Source organism: Sciurus vulgaris, assembly GCF_902686455.1.
Source record: "Sciurus vulgaris genome assembly, chromosome: 16".
In the NCBI taxonomy this organism is placed as follows: domain Eukaryota; kingdom Metazoa; phylum Chordata; class Mammalia; order Rodentia; family Sciuridae; genus Sciurus; species Sciurus vulgaris.
The window spans coordinates 12,022,197-12,038,431 of record NC_136477.1 but is presented as its reverse complement, the minus strand read 5'-3'; the positions used below and the strand labels follow the sequence as shown (position 1 = coordinate 12,038,431).

Here is a 16,235-nt window from a genome sequence, read left to right as displayed (position 1 = left end):
CAAGTCCCTGCTCTTCTGCCCCCTTTAAAGGGGCTCTTCTGCAAAACTGGGCGGGACTGTCCCTCTTCCCCGGGGCCAGCCTCCAGGTTGCCCGCCGTTCCCTTCCCCTCGGGCGTCCTGGGCGGACCTGGGGCGCCGGCTCACGGGCTGTGGTCTCTGTCTCCCCAGGCTTACAAGTCGTCCTGAAGTCCATCATGAAGGCGATGATCCCTCTGCTGCAGATCGGCCTCCTCCTGTTTTTTGCGATCCTTATTTTTGCAATCATAGGGTTAGAATTTTATATGGGGAAATTTCATACCACCTGCTTTGAAGAGGGGACAGGTAGGTCACACAGCGGGCGTGCGTTGTCTGAGTCCTCCCTGGGGTGGGGCTGGCGCTTTCTCCTGGCGGGTGGGAGAAGCTCCTGTGCAGAGCCCGGCTGCACCCCAGGGACGGGGATTTCACGGGGCGGCCCCAGGCTGCAGCCCTGGGAGGACTGGGCGGTGGGTTGAGAGGAGGGCAGGTACTGGAGGAGTTGCTGCTGGCTGCTAAGCCTGGGGCTGCTGGACCATCCTGCTGGGCATCGCTAGGACACCCACCATTCAGAACAGTACCCCAGCCAGGGGACCAGAGCGGGCCCTGCGTGGGCACTGGACCCAGGCCGTGGACAGGGCTCCTTCAGGGCCTCAGCCTGCCCTAGGCGGGTGGGGGGCTCGCCACGAAGGACCCTGCCTGCCTTCATGCTGGGCAGCATGGTTATCCTGTGGAAGAGCTGAGCACAGGGGGACCCCCCTGGTCCCCAGGATGTGCCCCGGATGCTCCCACAGGGAGTCCCAGCCCTGCCCGTCAGGACCAGCCCCAGCCAGGGTCCCAGCCCCTCCTGCCCCAGGTAGTCCAGCGCCCGGCAAAGCAGGGCAGGCCGGAGACACCTGGGCCAGGCTCGGGGCCCACAGCCGGGCAGGACCAGGTTCCTGCCCATCCACGAATCCCTGTCGGCATTTCCAGCTGAATCCCCGGCACCCAGCTCCAGCCGCCTGTTGCGATGGATTCACACGAGAGGGGATGCCCAGGGCCTGGACCCCTGGCTGTTCCCACACAGGCAGCTGGGTGGCCACGCTGGAGCTGTGAACCGGGGAGCTGTGGCCCAGGGGGCAGGCAGAGCAGAAGTGGGGACCTCTGAGTGGGAGGGCGGCCATGGAGGAGGGACCCGGAAATGGCTCCCTCCCTCCTTCCCCACCAGCACCCCCAGCGGATCAGCAGAGGGAGCTCCTGAGACCTGTCCCCAGGCCCCCCAGGGAGGGAAAGCCCAGGGGGAAGGCTGTTCTGGAAGGCTGGGCCTGGGAGGGGCTTGTGCTTCTTCCCTGGCTTCTCCGTTCTCTCCTGGGCCTGGGAAGTTTGCTCAATATGGAACGTCCCAATTATTTCTTTCCCCAATGAAGAAGGTGTTAATTGAGGCAGAGCTATTTCTGCACCTGGCCTCGGCACCCAGGTGGAAATGTGGGGGGGAGGGAGGAGGGAGGGGGAGAGGAAGGGAGGAGGGAGAGGGAGAGGAGGAGGGAGGGGAGGAGGGGGAGGGGGAGGAGGGAGGGGAGGAGGGAGGAAGGAAGGAGGGAGGAAGGAAGGAGGAAGGGGAGGAGGGGGAGGGAGCGCCAGCCCTTGGGCACCACCAGTCACGCGCAGAGAAACCTGGACTCCTGCATCCGGGGCTTTCGTGAAGTTTTTGGTGTTTTTTCCATCTGAGTCGGGCTGGAGGAGAAGCGGGGCTGACTTGGGTCTGAGTGGGGCTGTGGGGGATGGACGTGGGGGCAGGAAGCCTCCATTTAGGCGGATGACTGAAAAGCTCACGATTAAAAATATCAGAGGTGTGAGTTAAGGGACAGATATATACAGACACCCCGGCAGCAGGTTAATTTTAAAATGTATTTATAACCAAGTTCCTCAGCCTCTCTGGATGGTGGTGCTTCTAGAAGCAACCCTGGGAGAGCTTCGTGTGGCAGGGCCTCGTGGGGACCGTCCCTGCGCCCCCGGGGCAGAGGCAGAGAGAGCACCTGCCTCCTGGGATTTTCCACACTCCTTGGAGGAACGTGACCGTCACCTGGAGCCGTGACAAGGCCTATGTGTGACTGCACGCCACCCCAGCGTGGAACCGGGGCCACCAGAGGCCTGAGGCAAGGGAACATCCGAGGTGACGGCTGAGCCAGGGACAGGCAGCCCATGCCCTGCACGTGAGGGTTCTCTGTGTTCCCATCCATTGGTTCCGGAAGGCGCCCCAGGAGCGGGCAGCCAGGCTCACGCTTCTCATCGCTGCAGTGCGGAAGTCAGTGGGACACCTCACAGGGACACGCTGCCCTCTGGGGTGCCCACAAGCCCGGGGACTATGCTGTGAGCCAGAAGCCTGTCCACCGGGACGAGCACACACGCCCCCCCCCCCCCCCGTCCTCGTGGGACACGTCACTGTTTTTGGCCTTCACAAGCGTCCCTCACTGCAGAGTCCTTCCCTGTCCCTGCTCTGGCCAGTGAGGATCCCCGAGGTGGACCGGGCTTGGCTGCCCCCCAGCCCCACCAGGCCTGGGATCTGGACCTGACCTTTGGCGTCCAGCCCGTGGCTCCCCGGAGGCTGTCCTGGTCTCCGTGAGAGGGGCATCCCTGCCTCACTTCTGCCTCCTGCTGTGTGGGGACAGCAGCTCCTGTTCGTCACCCTCGGCGAGGGCAGGGACCGTGTGCCACCATCCCGTCCCCAGAACAGCTCCCTGAGCCCAAAACACATCAAGAAGGAGAAGACAGCACGGGTTCCGAATGGGAACCCGGTGACCAGTACGTCCCAAAGGCGGAGTGACCAGCAACCCCAAGTCCATGGCACCTTCACCAGACCTGACCACGGGTCGCGGGTCTTGTCCTGACAGGGGTCCGGGGACTGGGCAAAGCAAAACCTGTCCCCGATCACCAGCCAACTCCATCAGAAATCCGAAAGAGAAAGGACGCTCCAAAAGCACTTAGGATCTAAGAGACGCGCCGCTTCTTCGTGGGTGAAGTGACCGTGGGTCTGAGACCCCTGGCTGGCACAGCGGATGCGAAGAGGGACAGAGAAGAGAGGTCGTCCAGCGCCGCAGGCGTTGGCACGGGCCAGAGGGACGATGGCAACCCTCATCCACTCCTCCCTGGCTCCTCAGATACCTGACAAGTTCTGTGAAACAGAAGTGTCCTCGTCACTCACGAGTCAGAGAAGAAACCGTGGTGGGAATGGGAAATGACTTGGCAGTAAGGACACAGGCCACACGTAGAAGCCCGAAAGCCGCGCCTGAGGGGCAGCTGATAGCCTCAGAGTGGACCCAGCTCAGAAGTGTAGGGAAGTGACCGCAAGTAAACCCAGCAAAGCTGGAGGGGCCACCAGTGAAGGCGAAGCTCCGCCCTGATAAAGACGGAGTTGGCCCCGCCGCCGACCGACGCCCACAGGTCCCCTTTGTCGTTGGCCTTCCCTGACCCTTCCCTGACCTCCTCCCCTTCCCTTCACAGATGACATTCAGGGCGAGTCCCCGGCTCCGTGCGGGACAGAGGAGCCCGCGCGCACCTGCCCCAACGGGACCAGGTGCCAGCCCTACTGGGAGGGGCCCAACAACGGGATCACGCAGTTCGACAACATCCTGTTCGCCGTGCTGACGGTTTTCCAGTGCATCACCATGGAAGGCTGGACTGATCTCCTCTACAACGTAAGTCACGCTGGGCCGCCGCGCGCCCGCCAGGGCACAGGGAGGTGGCCCTCTGGGACGGGGGCGGCTCCCGGGGCTGGGTGCAGCCGGAGAGGCAGCCTGAGGCCCAGCCTCTGAGGAGTCCAGGGTGGAGGCTCGCCCAGCCCTGCAGCCACAGGAGGTCCCCGGGCGGGGAGGTCTGGAGGACACACAAGCGCTACCTCTTTTTGCTGCACGCCAGTGTTTAGATATCACTTTAGCTTTTCGAATCTCTCAAACCCCACGTGGATAAAAGAGTCGCGTCTTTGAATCCGGGCAGGGTGGCCGCACCCCAGGGCCCTCCCGCCCGAGGTGGGGTTCACGGGGCCAAGGGCACAGAGCCACCGGGACTGTGCCGCTCAGTGTGGCGCACACCCGGGGTCGCCCGCGACCCGGGATTCCGGCGCAGGCCCACATTCCCTGCGCTTTCCCTGCGCTTCGACCAGATCCCTCCGCGCTCTGTCTACGTCCCCGAGGGCTGTGGGCAGCCACCTGGCCCCTCGTGGCACACGCGTGGCCAGAGCGGGACGTGCAAACTTGCGTGTGCACACGTGGCTGGGGTCTCTGCACGGAAGACCTTCCCGCCCCCAGGCCCCGGCCAAGGCCGGCATGCAGGCCCTGGGTCACCTTGACCTTCGGCGAGTCTGGGGAGCGCGGTCTGGAGAGCAGCGGCCGGGCACGTTTTGTTTGGTAGCTTTGGAGTAGCAGCCCTGGCGTGCGGCCTCTGCTCGCTCTCCCTGGGACTTAAAATCGCCGTGGATGGATCTGAAAAGATGTCCTCCCGCACCGTCCGCTTCCCCGGGGACCCCGCCCCCACGCACAGCCCCTCGACTCCTCGACTTTTCCTGCCGCTGTTCATTTGTGCAAATGCAGTTGTCACTCAGCATCCGCCGAGGGTTGGTCCTGGGACCCCAGGGCTCAAGTCCCCTACGTGAACCGACGCAGGACTCCTTGCCTCCTGCGTTCTTCAAATCATCTCTGGGTGACTCACAACACCGGACGCCATGCGAATGCTACGTGCATGGGCGTCACATGGAATAGGGACAAGAAAAGCGTCTGTGCCCGCTGGCACAGCGGCAGTCAGGCCACTTATTTCTGACGTGCAATTGATTGAATACGCAAAGGCAGAACCAAGGATACAGAGATCCCATGGCGTAAGCGTCATCAGATCTGTGTCCTCTCCCCTCCTCCTACCAGAGGGGGGCATCCCGTGCTTGCTGTTCTATTCCGTCATTTCCCTCCCGTTCAGGTAGCAGAATATTCCAGAGCCTTTCCCATGGCGGGACAGAGATGGCCCCTTCATTCTTTAGACAACAGCATAGTACTCCATTATACAGTTGCCCTGAAAGAAACATCTGGGCGGCTTCCCACCCACAGATGTGCTGCCGTGAGCAACCCTGTGTGTTTCTCATGCTTTTGCAGGGGGCCAAGGGTGTCCGTTCCCAGAAGTGCCATCCCGGGGTCAAAGGTTGAACTCGTGTGTAATTTTGATACCTATTAGATGTGCACATTCCCAAGGCCCCTCTGTCCTTAGTCACTGTACCTACCCTCTCCCGCCTGTGCAAGCCAGAGGCCCCCAGACTAGTCCCCTGTCAGCAGCTGAAGAAGGTCAGAGCCAAAGATTTGGGATCAGAAAGGAGGACGCCACAAAGGTGGTGTCTCCCTGGAGCTTCTGGGGGCCACTTTGCGCTCACATCTCTGTGTACCCACAAGGTATCCTCTGCCCCTGCCCTAGGGCTGAGGCTGCCAACTGAGGTTTGGCCTGTCTAGGGTTTGGCCTGGCTTCCTCCTGCACAGGACTGGACTGTCCCTCTGGTCTCCGGTGTGCTCCTTACGGAATGTCCCCCGTTAAGGTTGGAGGGAGATTTATGAGAAACCATCCTTATGCTCAGCAGCTCCTTTTAGGGTGCAGCTTGAGAGTGGGCAGAAAGAAGAGCCACGTGGACAGTTGTGCGTGTCACGGACTGCACAAATCACCGCGTCTCAGAAGTGCTATTCGCCTCATAGATAACGCAGACTTCTGCAAACACTGTGACAGCTTATTGACAGACGTTAAGCCTGTAAGGAAGAATGTGGCATTCTAATTTGTGTGGAGACTTTTTCTGAAGTTAGTGCCTCAGGAACAGATGGCAGGTCCAAGATCAGACCCTCTCTTGAGCTTCAAAGGGTTGCACCCAGTCAGCCAAAGCTTGCCGGAAGACTCTGTGGGTTCTAGACTTTTGCTTTGCAAGAAGAGAAGGTTTCCATGGGGAGTGGACCCAGTGGGGCGCCAGCTGGGTGTGGGGAAGGCGAGGGAGCTTGGGAGGGCCTGGGAGTGGGGAGCAGCATCTGAGAGAAGTTGGCCCCTGGGAAAGAGCGAGACCCTGGGTGGGCCCGGGTGGAAGGGAAGCGTGAGAGCTGTGCCGTCACTGGCGCCACAGGCTTTGAGGTCGAGAGCACGGCTCGGGCACCAGCCTGTCTGGGTTCCCTTCCCCATGCTGGCACTTCCTTGCTGTGCAACCTTGGGCGAGTTGCTTGACCTCTCTGGGTTTCCACTTCCACATGTGCAGAACATGGAGAAGCCAGCCCTGCCTCTCAGGACTCAGGGACTGAGTGGACACATGTGCCTCCCTGGGAGCAAGAGCTGGCCCTGGCAGAGCTCCAGATGGCCGATTCTCCCCAGAATAGTATTTCTTCTGGAGACGTGACTGGAGGTTTTATCGCAATGACTACAGCAGCACCGAGGAGTGAAGGGAGACGTGGGCCCCACTTTGTCCCCCACCGTGACCCCCGGTCACAGCCTGGTTCAGAATGGACTTCTAGGACTTTCCGCCATTTGTGCCCCACCCTCTTTGAGCCTCAGGGGCCTCATGTGACTCTGAAGTAGGGCTTCTCGCCGGGAAAGCCGACCTCGGCAGCGGCTGTGGGCCAGTGAGCCCCGCTCACCTCAGGGTCCTGCAGGCGCTGGGGCCCCACCCTCATGTCCATAGGGATCTCCCTGGCATTGCCGGCCACTCTGTCCCTCCCTGGGACTCCACAGCCACAGGCCTGCCCCGGGGCCTCCAGGAGCAGCCTCCACCCGGGGCCTCGGGGAGGGGTGCACACAGACCCCCACCCCCACTCCTGGTGCCCTCCTGCCCCTTCCCTCCCCCTGGGGGCACCTCCCGACGTCCCCTCCCCTGTCATCCCGGGCCGCCTTAACCACCGTGAACTAAGTGACTTCAAACGGCAGAAACGCGCCATCCCCCTCTGGAGTCCGAGGGAGGGTCCTGGCCGGCCTCTTTGGGCTCCTGGTGGCAGCAGACATCCTGGTGTTCCCTGGGCGTCCCAGGACACAGCGGCTGGCCCTCCCCAGGGGCCATTCAGTCCCCAGGCTTGGGAGCAGCCCTGCCCCACCACAACCTCCTCTTGGCTGACAGCTCCCAGGGTGGCCCTATTTCCAGATAAGGTGGTGTCCTGAGCTCCTGGGAGTTCGGACATTCCCGTTTGTAACACCTTCAACAGGCAGTTGCTCCTTCCCAAATTAAGATGACGCAGCCGGGCGCAGGGGCACACAGCTGCAATCCTAGCGACTTGGGAGGCTGAGGCAGGAGGATCGCAGGTTCAAGGCCAGCCTGGGCAACTTAGTGAGGCCCTAAGCCACTTGGCGAGGCCCCATCTCTAAATAAAAAGGAAGAGCTGATCGACACCACCTTAGCCACACGGCGAGGGCCACTGCGCCCCAGTCTCCGAGCTGTCCTGGGGAGACAGACCCAAGAGGGGGAGACGGGGGGGGGGGGTGGCGAGAGGGGAGCAGTTCCTTCAAACTCTCACCAGAGTCAGCAGCTTAAGGGAGTCACAGGCAGGAGCAGAGGGACCCCTGACAGGCTCTCGACCTACCCAGGTGGCACAGGAAGCCGCGTGCTGGGAGCAGGCTCGGTGTGGGTCAGCACACACGTCCCAGGCGGCCCTCGGACAGGCAGACCCAGCTCCGGTCACGAGTCTCAGATCTCGCAGAAGCGTTAAGCTTGAAAGGCTGCATGTTGTCGCCTCCACGTGACTTCCTGGTGGCGGGGGTCCCGCCCATACTACCACCTTTTGCCACTTCCCGTCCTAAAGGGACAACGTGCCCACTTCTGTGGGAACAAGGAGAGAGAATGGGTGGCCGCTTCCTGTTGGAATCCGTGGACCTGGCTGAATTCTGTCTTGGCCCCTGAGGCTCCCCATCTGAGGCGGGTGGCCCTGTCATTGCCTGAGGAGGACGGGCCAGGGCAGAGCCCTGCCCAGCAAGTGCGAGACCTGGGTTCCATCTCCAGCACCGTGGAGGGACCAGGGAGGTGACAGTTTAGCTGGTAACTGGAGTCCTCACCATCCTGTCTCAGTCCCCACCACAACCCGTTGATGCAGCCCAAATGTCAACAGTGACCTGAAACAACCTCCAGAAGAAAGATGTTTTTAGCCCTCTCTTCCAGAAGAAGAAACTGAGGCTCCCAGAGGACCCCTCAACAGCAGCAGAAGAGTCGGGATTCACCCTGGCCTTGGGCTCTGTGGCACACTCCTCACGTCTCTCTCTTCCTCTCTTTTCCTCTTGTGCGTTTCCCATCTCTCCCGCCACCCCCTCTTCCTCCTCTTCCTCATCACTCCTCTTCCTAACCCCCGTCCTCCTCCCCGTCTTCCTTCTCTCCCTCCTCCCCGCCTCTGGTGCTTTCTGTTTCTTTCCCTTGGATAATGTCAGTGAAGGATACAGCAAGGCTGTGTTCAGTTGGTGCTCACGAATGCAGGTCCCCTGACAAATGGTCACTGACAGTCAGCGCTGACCTCTGACGTAAGCCTCTCCTCATTCGCTGGTATTTGTCTTGTCCAGTGTCAAAGTAGTTGACTCTGGGGGACAGACGCTCACTCACTGATCCAACAGACATTTATCAAGTGAGTACTGTATGCAGGTACACTGTCAGCGCCTACTGTGTGCAGGCCCCAAGGTACTGACAGGTTAGTGGAGGAAGCAGGTACTCCGTGAGAAAAAGGGCAGGGGGTAAAGGTCACTTGCTGGAGGCCCTGGGGGTCCGTCTGCTGCCTGAAGGGCCGAGGCAGCCGCAGACAAGACTCCAGAGTGATGGGCGCCGCGGCTGCGATGGCGGGAACTTGCTCGCCCGCTGGCCGGGGGAGGGTAGGAGAGCTCAGAACAGAGCCGCCGGCTCGGGCCTCGAGGGAGCTTGCAGTCTTTCTGAGGGGACCTGCAGGAGGGAGGGGAGCCGCGGATCTCTCAGGGCAGGGCAGCTGGACGCCCTTGCTGAGGCCCTGAGGTGGGAGTGTGCCGGACATTCGTGAGGAGCCATGTGGCTGTGCCAGTGGCTCATGAGGCTGGGGAGGTGACGGGTCTCATCGGCAGGCAGCCCACAGCATTTGTCATCCAAACCAGGACAGTCTTAAGAGTAAATGGGGAAAGAGGCCTCAGAAAATAATTAACGGTCGTGACATGATCTATAACGGGGACAAACTGGGACGCACGGCCTCCCTCAAGGCCACTGTCCGACTTGGGCCCTTTCACGGTCACCTCCTCCCCATTTTTATCTCCTAGTCTGGGGAATTGGGTGTTCTGAGCCGAGTGGCTTTTTTTTAACACCTTCTGTACTTATTTTCTGAATGAGCCTCGCTCAGAAAAACCGAAGAGAAGTAGACTTACCCTGAAGTGAGTCCCTGGGGATCTGCGCGTCGCCCTGATCGGGCGGAGGCTGCTGAGCCGCGCTCCCCGGCCCACTGTGACCACACGCTCTGCAGTGCAGCGGGGGTGGGGGCCCAGTCTGCCCTAAGCCAGGATGAGGGGTCCAACCCGGCTGTGCCGCCTGGCCCTGCGAAAGCTCGAGCTTCCCTGAGCCTCGCTGGGCACGGGGTGGGGACCGAGGGAGACCATGTGGGGGGGCGGTCAGTCCGCAGGGTCTCCGGGCTGCGGATGGTGGAGCCCCGCCCCTGACTGTCGGGAGGCAGCCTGCCCGCCTGGAAGGGGCAATGCGTTTACGTGACCATCCTGTTCAGTCACTGCTTAGTGAGCACCTACTGCGTGCCGGGGGTTTTCTGGGCCCTGGGGACCAAGAGGGAAGCGTGCCCGCCCTCGGGAGCCGACTCTCGTGCAGTCTCGCCAGGCGTCCTTCCACCAGGCCGTTCGGAGGGTGAAACGGGCCGCAGAGAACTGGACCTCTGGCTGAGCTGAGGGAGGGGCCGTCCGCTGTCCGAGGTCTCCTCCCAGGGGGACCACAGCTCAGGCCGGGTGACGGGGCCCAGGCCCCGGGAGAGGGGCTCCAGGCAGAGCCCGCAGGATGGAAGCGACGGCTCAGAGTGATCTTCCTCTTTTTAAAGTGGGTTTTTAATACTGACTTTATCTTATTCGGCTCTGTATGTGGTGCTGGGCATGCAGCCCAGGGCCTCACCACGGAGCCACCACCCCAGCCCTCGGGTGATCTTGAACTCAGCCTTTTTGGAAATCAGATTCTCCATCCAACACCCGCAGACCATCTTTCCCCACCGGGTCAACGACAAGGTGTCCTATGAGAAAGGCCTAAAAGAGCGAAGAGTGGTGGTAGCAGGTGTGTCAGCCAGCGCAGCTAGATCATGCGCAGTAACAAACATCCCCAAAACCGCCACCGTCCTCACGTGGACGCGTTTCTTGCTCACACTGTGTCTGCAGGGCAGGTGCCAGTGGTGAGAAGGGACTGCTGAGTGTGGTCACCAGGGGCCTTGCTAATGGGGGACACTGCCAGGGACTGTTCCAGAAGCCCGGGAGAGTCACACTGGAAGCTCAACTCTGACCCAAATGCGGCACGGTTCTTTCCACTCACTCCTGGTCGGCTGGCACTCACCAGCCACCGGTGAGGGGACCAGGAAGTGCCACCTCGCCCTGTCGCAGGGAATACTTGATGACAGTCTAATGGCGGACAGGGTTCCAGGCAGCAGAACTCATGAGTCTGTGGACGATGGACAGGGCCGTCTGTCGCCAGGTCCTCCCTGGCAGCTAGTGCACTGACCGCGAGCAGCTGCCCTCCCTGTGTCCTCTGAGCCCAGGCGCCCACGCCCCTGCCCTCCACCAGAACAGCGGGAGGACGTGAGGGCCGGAGGGAGGCCCCGCCCACCCAGAGGCCCCGCCCACTCCAGGGCGGGGCCTGCAGCCGGCTGGCCCCACAGTCTCTCAGTTCCCATTGGTTCCTGATCAAAGCCCCCCCTCCAAAACTGCCCCGCCCTCTGCCGGCCTCCTCTCCGCAGGTTGCTGGGTCTGGCGTGGGTTCCAAAGAGAAAACGCGGCAGAGCGCGAGAGTGGCAGGGAGCCTGGCTCCGGGCCGGGACGCACACCGGCAGTGAACTTGGGCCCGCCTCTCATTCAGTCGCTCAACAAACACGGGCTGAGCAGCAGCTGCAGGGGGCGGGGGGGGGGGGGGACAGTCAGGAACAAAGAGGACCAAGCCCTGCACCTCGCAGCTCTGCCAACCCAGCTGGAGACAGCAAGAAAACCAACGAGGGCAGAGGTGTGAGATGCTGGGGACAAAGGGCAAAGAGAAGGGGACCAGGAGTGAGGGTTGGATGGCAAAGGGCCATTGGGGGAAACCTCTCTCCACAGGAGCAACGAACAGAAGGAGGTGATGGGGAGCCATGCAGCAGATTCGGGGAAGAGTGTTCCAGGCAGGGGAGTCGCCTGTGCAAAGGCCCTGGGGTAGAACGGGGTGGGCTGTTGGAGGAGCTGCAAGGAAGCCCCGTGGCTGGCATGGAGTCAGCTAGGGGAAGGGACAGGGTGCCGAGGTGACAAGCTGGGGGCCACCTCTGCCCTTTATTTGGCAACTCTGTTTATTTCCTGTAACTGTCACAATGGAATAGTACAGAGTGACTTAAAACAACAGAAGTGTATTTTCTCACACCTTTGGAGTCCAGAAGTCAAGGTCAAGGTATCAGAGGGTCATGCTCCCTCAGACCTTGGATGGGGTCCTCTCTGGCCTTTCTCCTGGCCTCCAGTGATTTGCAGGCAGCCTCCGGATGACCTGGCTTGTGGGTGAACCATCCTGAGCTCCGCCCTCACAGGGTCCCGGAGGTGTCTGTGTCCCTGTCAGCTCCCCTTTATAAGGACATCCGTCATGCCCACGCAGATGTCCTGGACGTCCTGCTCTTAACCTGGCGATACCAGCAGAGACCCTGCACTGAGTTCGCAGGCCCCAGGGTCTGGACGTCCGGTCCCCGTTGGCACAGCACCAGTCTGTCCCATCCAGCCCCCCGTGACAGTGAGTCCCTCTTGCTGCTGCGGCAGGCTCGCTCCCGGGGCTATATTTAGCCCCGAGAAACGGGAACAGGAAGCCGTCGGCCGCCGCAGTGCTGGGGGACAGCCATCTGCCTCCCATCCAGTTGGGCTCTGTGGGCTCACTGCTCCTTCCAGAACTTTCCAGCTTGTCCGAACCAGGGCAAGTGCGAACCTCCACCCCTCCGGGATCCTGCCTGGGTCCAGTTTAGGGCTGATTTTTGCTTGTCCTCTCCCTCCTTCCCTCTCGCTCTCTTTCTCTCTCTCTCTCTTTTTTTTTTTTTATTGTGGCAAAATTCACACGAGATGGGAAGGCTCCATCTTAACGTCTGTGCACGTGCCAGGCAGGGGCCACCCCAGCCCTGTCCCTAGCCCCTCTCAGCTGTGGTCAGGTGTGCGATTGGGTGCGTCACTGAGAGTGGCCATGGCCACCTTCCCCAGCTGGAGCTCTGCCCCGTTAGCCAGTCCCCCTCCCCCTCCCACACGCTTCTCTCTGTGAACTTGGCGACTCTGGGCCTCCAGTGGAGACCTCCAGTGGGTCTTCCTTGCTACTTATTTCACAGAGCGCAAAGTCCTCAAGGTCCATCTGTGTCACTATCATGCAGAGTTCCCTTCCTTTTAAAGATAAAGTTGTCTTCGCCAGGCACAGTGGCACAGGCCTGTAATCCCAGGGGCTCAGGAGGCTGAGGCAGGAGGATCTCCAGTTCAAGGCCAACCTCAGAAAAATCGAGATGCTAAGGAGCTCAGTGAGACCCTGTCTCTAAATAAAATACAAAATAGGGCTGGGATGTGGCTCAGTGGTCAAGTGCCCCAAGTTCAATCCCTGGTACCAAAAAAACAAAAACAAACAAACAAAAAAGATAAAGTTAACTTAAAAAAAAAGAAAGAAAGAACATTTTAAAAATCAGAGTAAAAGAAACATACAGGAAACTCCGTGGATCACAGGTAAGGAGCTTAGTGAACTTAACTGAAGACGCCAGTGTGACCAGCACCCCATGAGGAAACAGGGATGGCTCAGCCCCAGGAGCCCCATGCCCTCGCCTCCCTACAGGGATTTCCATGGGGCCTTGAGCCACCCAGCTCATTGTTGTGCTCTGGAGGTCTGTGGCCTGCTTGTCTGGAGACGGGGTCTCCCTGTGTTGCCCGGATTGGCCTTGGACCCCAGCAACCCTGGTGGCTGGGACACAGACACACACCCCACACCCAGTCTTCCGGCTTCCGCGCACATTCCCATCTGGCTGCTTTTGCTCAGCCTTAGCTTGGAGAGTCCGCATGGTGGCGCATGGCAGTCTTTCAGGGAATGCTGTTCCGTTCATCTGTCCCTCTCCTCTTGAGAAGGGTTCGGTTGCAGCAGTTGGGGACTTTCTTATGAGCATGGCCGACGTGCGCGTCCTTGGGTGTGCCTTTGGAAATGTGCGTTCCCTTTTCTGTCAGGAAGCACCGGGCGTGGAACCACGGGGTCTTGGCAAAGGTGCATAAACAGTCTGAGTGGAAACTCTCAAAGCAGTTTTCAGAGTGGGTGTACTGCATGTCAGGGGTTGTCTGCTGTCCCCCCAAAACTCGCATGTTGGGCTGGGGGTGTGGCTCAGTGGTAGAGCTCTTGCCTAGCATATGCAAGCCCCTGGGTTCCAACCTCAGTACCACAAAAAGAATCATTAATTAAAAGGAGAAATTTGGGCATAAAACCAGACACGTATAGTGACCAGGTCATGTGAAAACCAAGGCAGGGAGGGAGGTGGTGCCTCCGTGATCCAAGGAACACAAAAGACAGCCAGCAAGCCAAGCCCCAGAGTCTGGAGAGAGGCACAACCAGATTCTCTCACAGCCCTCAGAAGGGGCCACACCTTGATCTTGAATTTCTGGTCTCCAAAACTGCAAGACAACAAATTTCTGTTGTTGAAGCTATAGTTTGTGACTCTTTGTTTTAACAGCTGCCAGAGGCTCATACTCCACATTATCCACCATCAGCAGGGATGAGGGTACCTGTTACTCCACAGCCTCTCTGAAACCTGGTGGTGTCAGTCTTTCTTATTTAGCTTTTCTTCTGCAGCATCGCTACTTAGTTTTAAAGGTGGGCTTTTAAAGCCACACTGGGAGACCTACATTCTGCAGGTGGCACAGGGTGATGAAGCACTGGAAGGTTCCACCTCCCCCAATGGCTAAATCTAATGCTTCCCAGCACCAAGGTTAAGTTCATGGGACAGTGAGCAGAAAGGGGAATCTGCCTGGTTCCCATCCCACATCCATTGCTGACTAGCTCTGTGACTTCAGCTGTGATTTTTTTCTTTCCAGAACTTAATTTTTTCTCAGTTATAAAATGGGCAAGAGAGCTGGGCATAGTGGTACACACCTATAATCCCAGAAGTTTGGGAGTCCAAGGCAGGAAGAACTCAAGTTCAGAGCCAGACTCAACGACTTAGAGAGGCCCTAAGCAACTCAGCAAGACCCCGTCTCTAAATAAAATACTGCTCCTGAGTTCAATCCCTGGTACCAAAAATTAGTTAATTAATTTAATGGGTAAGATGATAACATAAGGCTATCATTGAGATTAAACAGTTAAGTGCAGTAGCATAGGTGGTGTGCTGAGGAGAGCACCCAGCATATAGTAAGTAAAGAACTGATTTTTACCATTCCTGTGCACCCCTCCCTCTCTCCCTCCCACCCTCCTCTCCTCTTATCTCTCTCTCTCTGTCTCTCTCTTTCTCTCTCTCTCTCTCTCTCTCTCCCCCTGTCTCTGTTTTCTTGTCTTCCTCTTACCTCTTCCTGTGGTCTTCTGTTTCAGGGAGGAATGTTCTAATTATGGACTTCTGCCCCTTGAGGCTCGAACGGGGCACCCCTGGGGGGTTCTGTGGTTGACATCGAGGCTATGGGAATGGATGAGAGGAACCCCTGGGGAGAAGGCCCTGGCCGCACTGTCTGGCTTCGTGACTTCCCCAGGCCATCAGACCCTGCAGCAGGGTCTGACTTGGAGGGAGGAGGGGGCCTTGTCTGCATTTCAATGGGGCATTTCCTTCTCCTCTGGATGCTGGTCTAGAGGGTCCTCTTAAGTTTCCTGCCACTTCCATGGTTCTTGTGGGGATGGCGTACTGGCAAGAGGGAGCCTGGCCTTCCCATGCACCGCTGGAGCCACCGTCTGCTGAGCCTGACTGGCCCACGTCTTCCCTGTGGTCCCAGAGCCAGGGCTCCACGGGCCCAGGGCGGCCCCTGCCCGCCTGCACTCACTCGCTCTTCTCTGCCCGCAGAGCAACGATGCCTCAGGGAACACTTGGAACTGGCTCTACTTCATCCCCCTCATCATCATCGGCTCCTTTTTTATGCTCAACCTCGTGCTGGGCGTGCTGTCAGGGTGAGTCCCCTCCCGTTCCCACTCCCCACGAGGAGGAGGACGGCAGAGCCTGTTGCCACTCACCAGACAACAGCAGGCCCCGTCCCTTCCTGGGGGTCAGCCAGACCGTCCCTGGCAAGCCATGAACAGCGGCAGGCTGTGTCCTGCAGGGGGCAAACAGGGAGGCCGCAGGAGCTCTCCCGTCTGTGATTTCCATTTTTTCACCAAAAAAATAAAATAAAATAGCCTGGGTTTCCTCCCCTCCATTTTCCAAATATAATATCACGCTATACTATCAAAATTCATTTTCCTGGCAGAAAGGCCCCCTAGTCCCATTGTTTGTCATTTGATTATGAGTGGACCTCATATTCCTCACCATGAGCGGTCTGAGGACCACTGTGGTGGCCGCATGGTGCCACCATCTTTCTACACTGATGTCCTTACCGGAGGCTCCAGCCCCAGGGCTGCCTCCAGGCCCATGATGGCCGCCCTGTTCCAAACAGGAAGAGGAAGAAGAGAGCAGGAAGAGGCGGAGCCAGCCCCAGGGAAGTGAGGCTGCTGCAGGGACCCTCAGCTTAGGTCTGGTCGGCCGGCTCCAGTTCTCAGCTGGGGAGGCGGGAGGCCTGGGCGTGGAGCGCGCCCGCGGTGTTGGGGTGCCTCGGTTTTGCGCTCTCCTTTTTCTCTAGTGGCTGCGTTTGTTGGGAAGGGTGGAACGCGGGCAGAGATGCCAGCCCTGTAGGTTTGATCTCCCAGGAGAATTGCCCTCCAGAGAACCCTGAGCACACACACACATGCTCCCTAAAATCTCCACGTTCCGCAACATGAGACCCTGACTCTTGTGCTCCTACAGGGAGTTTGCCAAAGAAAGGGAGCGGGTGGAGAACCGGCGGGCGTTTCTGAAGCTGAGGCGGCAGCAGCAGATCGAACGCGAGCTCAATGGGTACATGGAGTGGATCTCCAAAGCAGGTGAGCGCCC

At 59.4% G+C, this 16,235-nt stretch overlaps 1 protein-coding gene across 10 annotated transcripts in view; it reads left to right on the top strand.

Annotated features, from left to right (window-relative positions):
• CACNA1A (calcium voltage-gated channel subunit alpha1 A) overlaps positions 1 to 16,235 on the top strand; it is a 244,806-nt gene that overhangs the window by 144,968 nt on the left and 83,603 nt on the right. For all 10 annotated transcript variants that reach the window (XM_079115382.1, XM_079115377.1, XM_079115378.1 and 7 more), the window contains 4 exons: positions 169 to 321; positions 3,493 to 3,686; positions 15,177 to 15,280; positions 16,110 to 16,225. In XM_079115382.1, the coding sequence (XP_078971508.1) occupies positions 169 to 321; positions 3,493 to 3,686; positions 15,177 to 15,280; positions 16,110 to 16,225 (567 nt within the window). The remainder of the gene's footprint in view (positions 1 to 168; positions 322 to 3,492; positions 3,687 to 15,176; positions 15,281 to 16,109; positions 16,226 to 16,235) is intronic.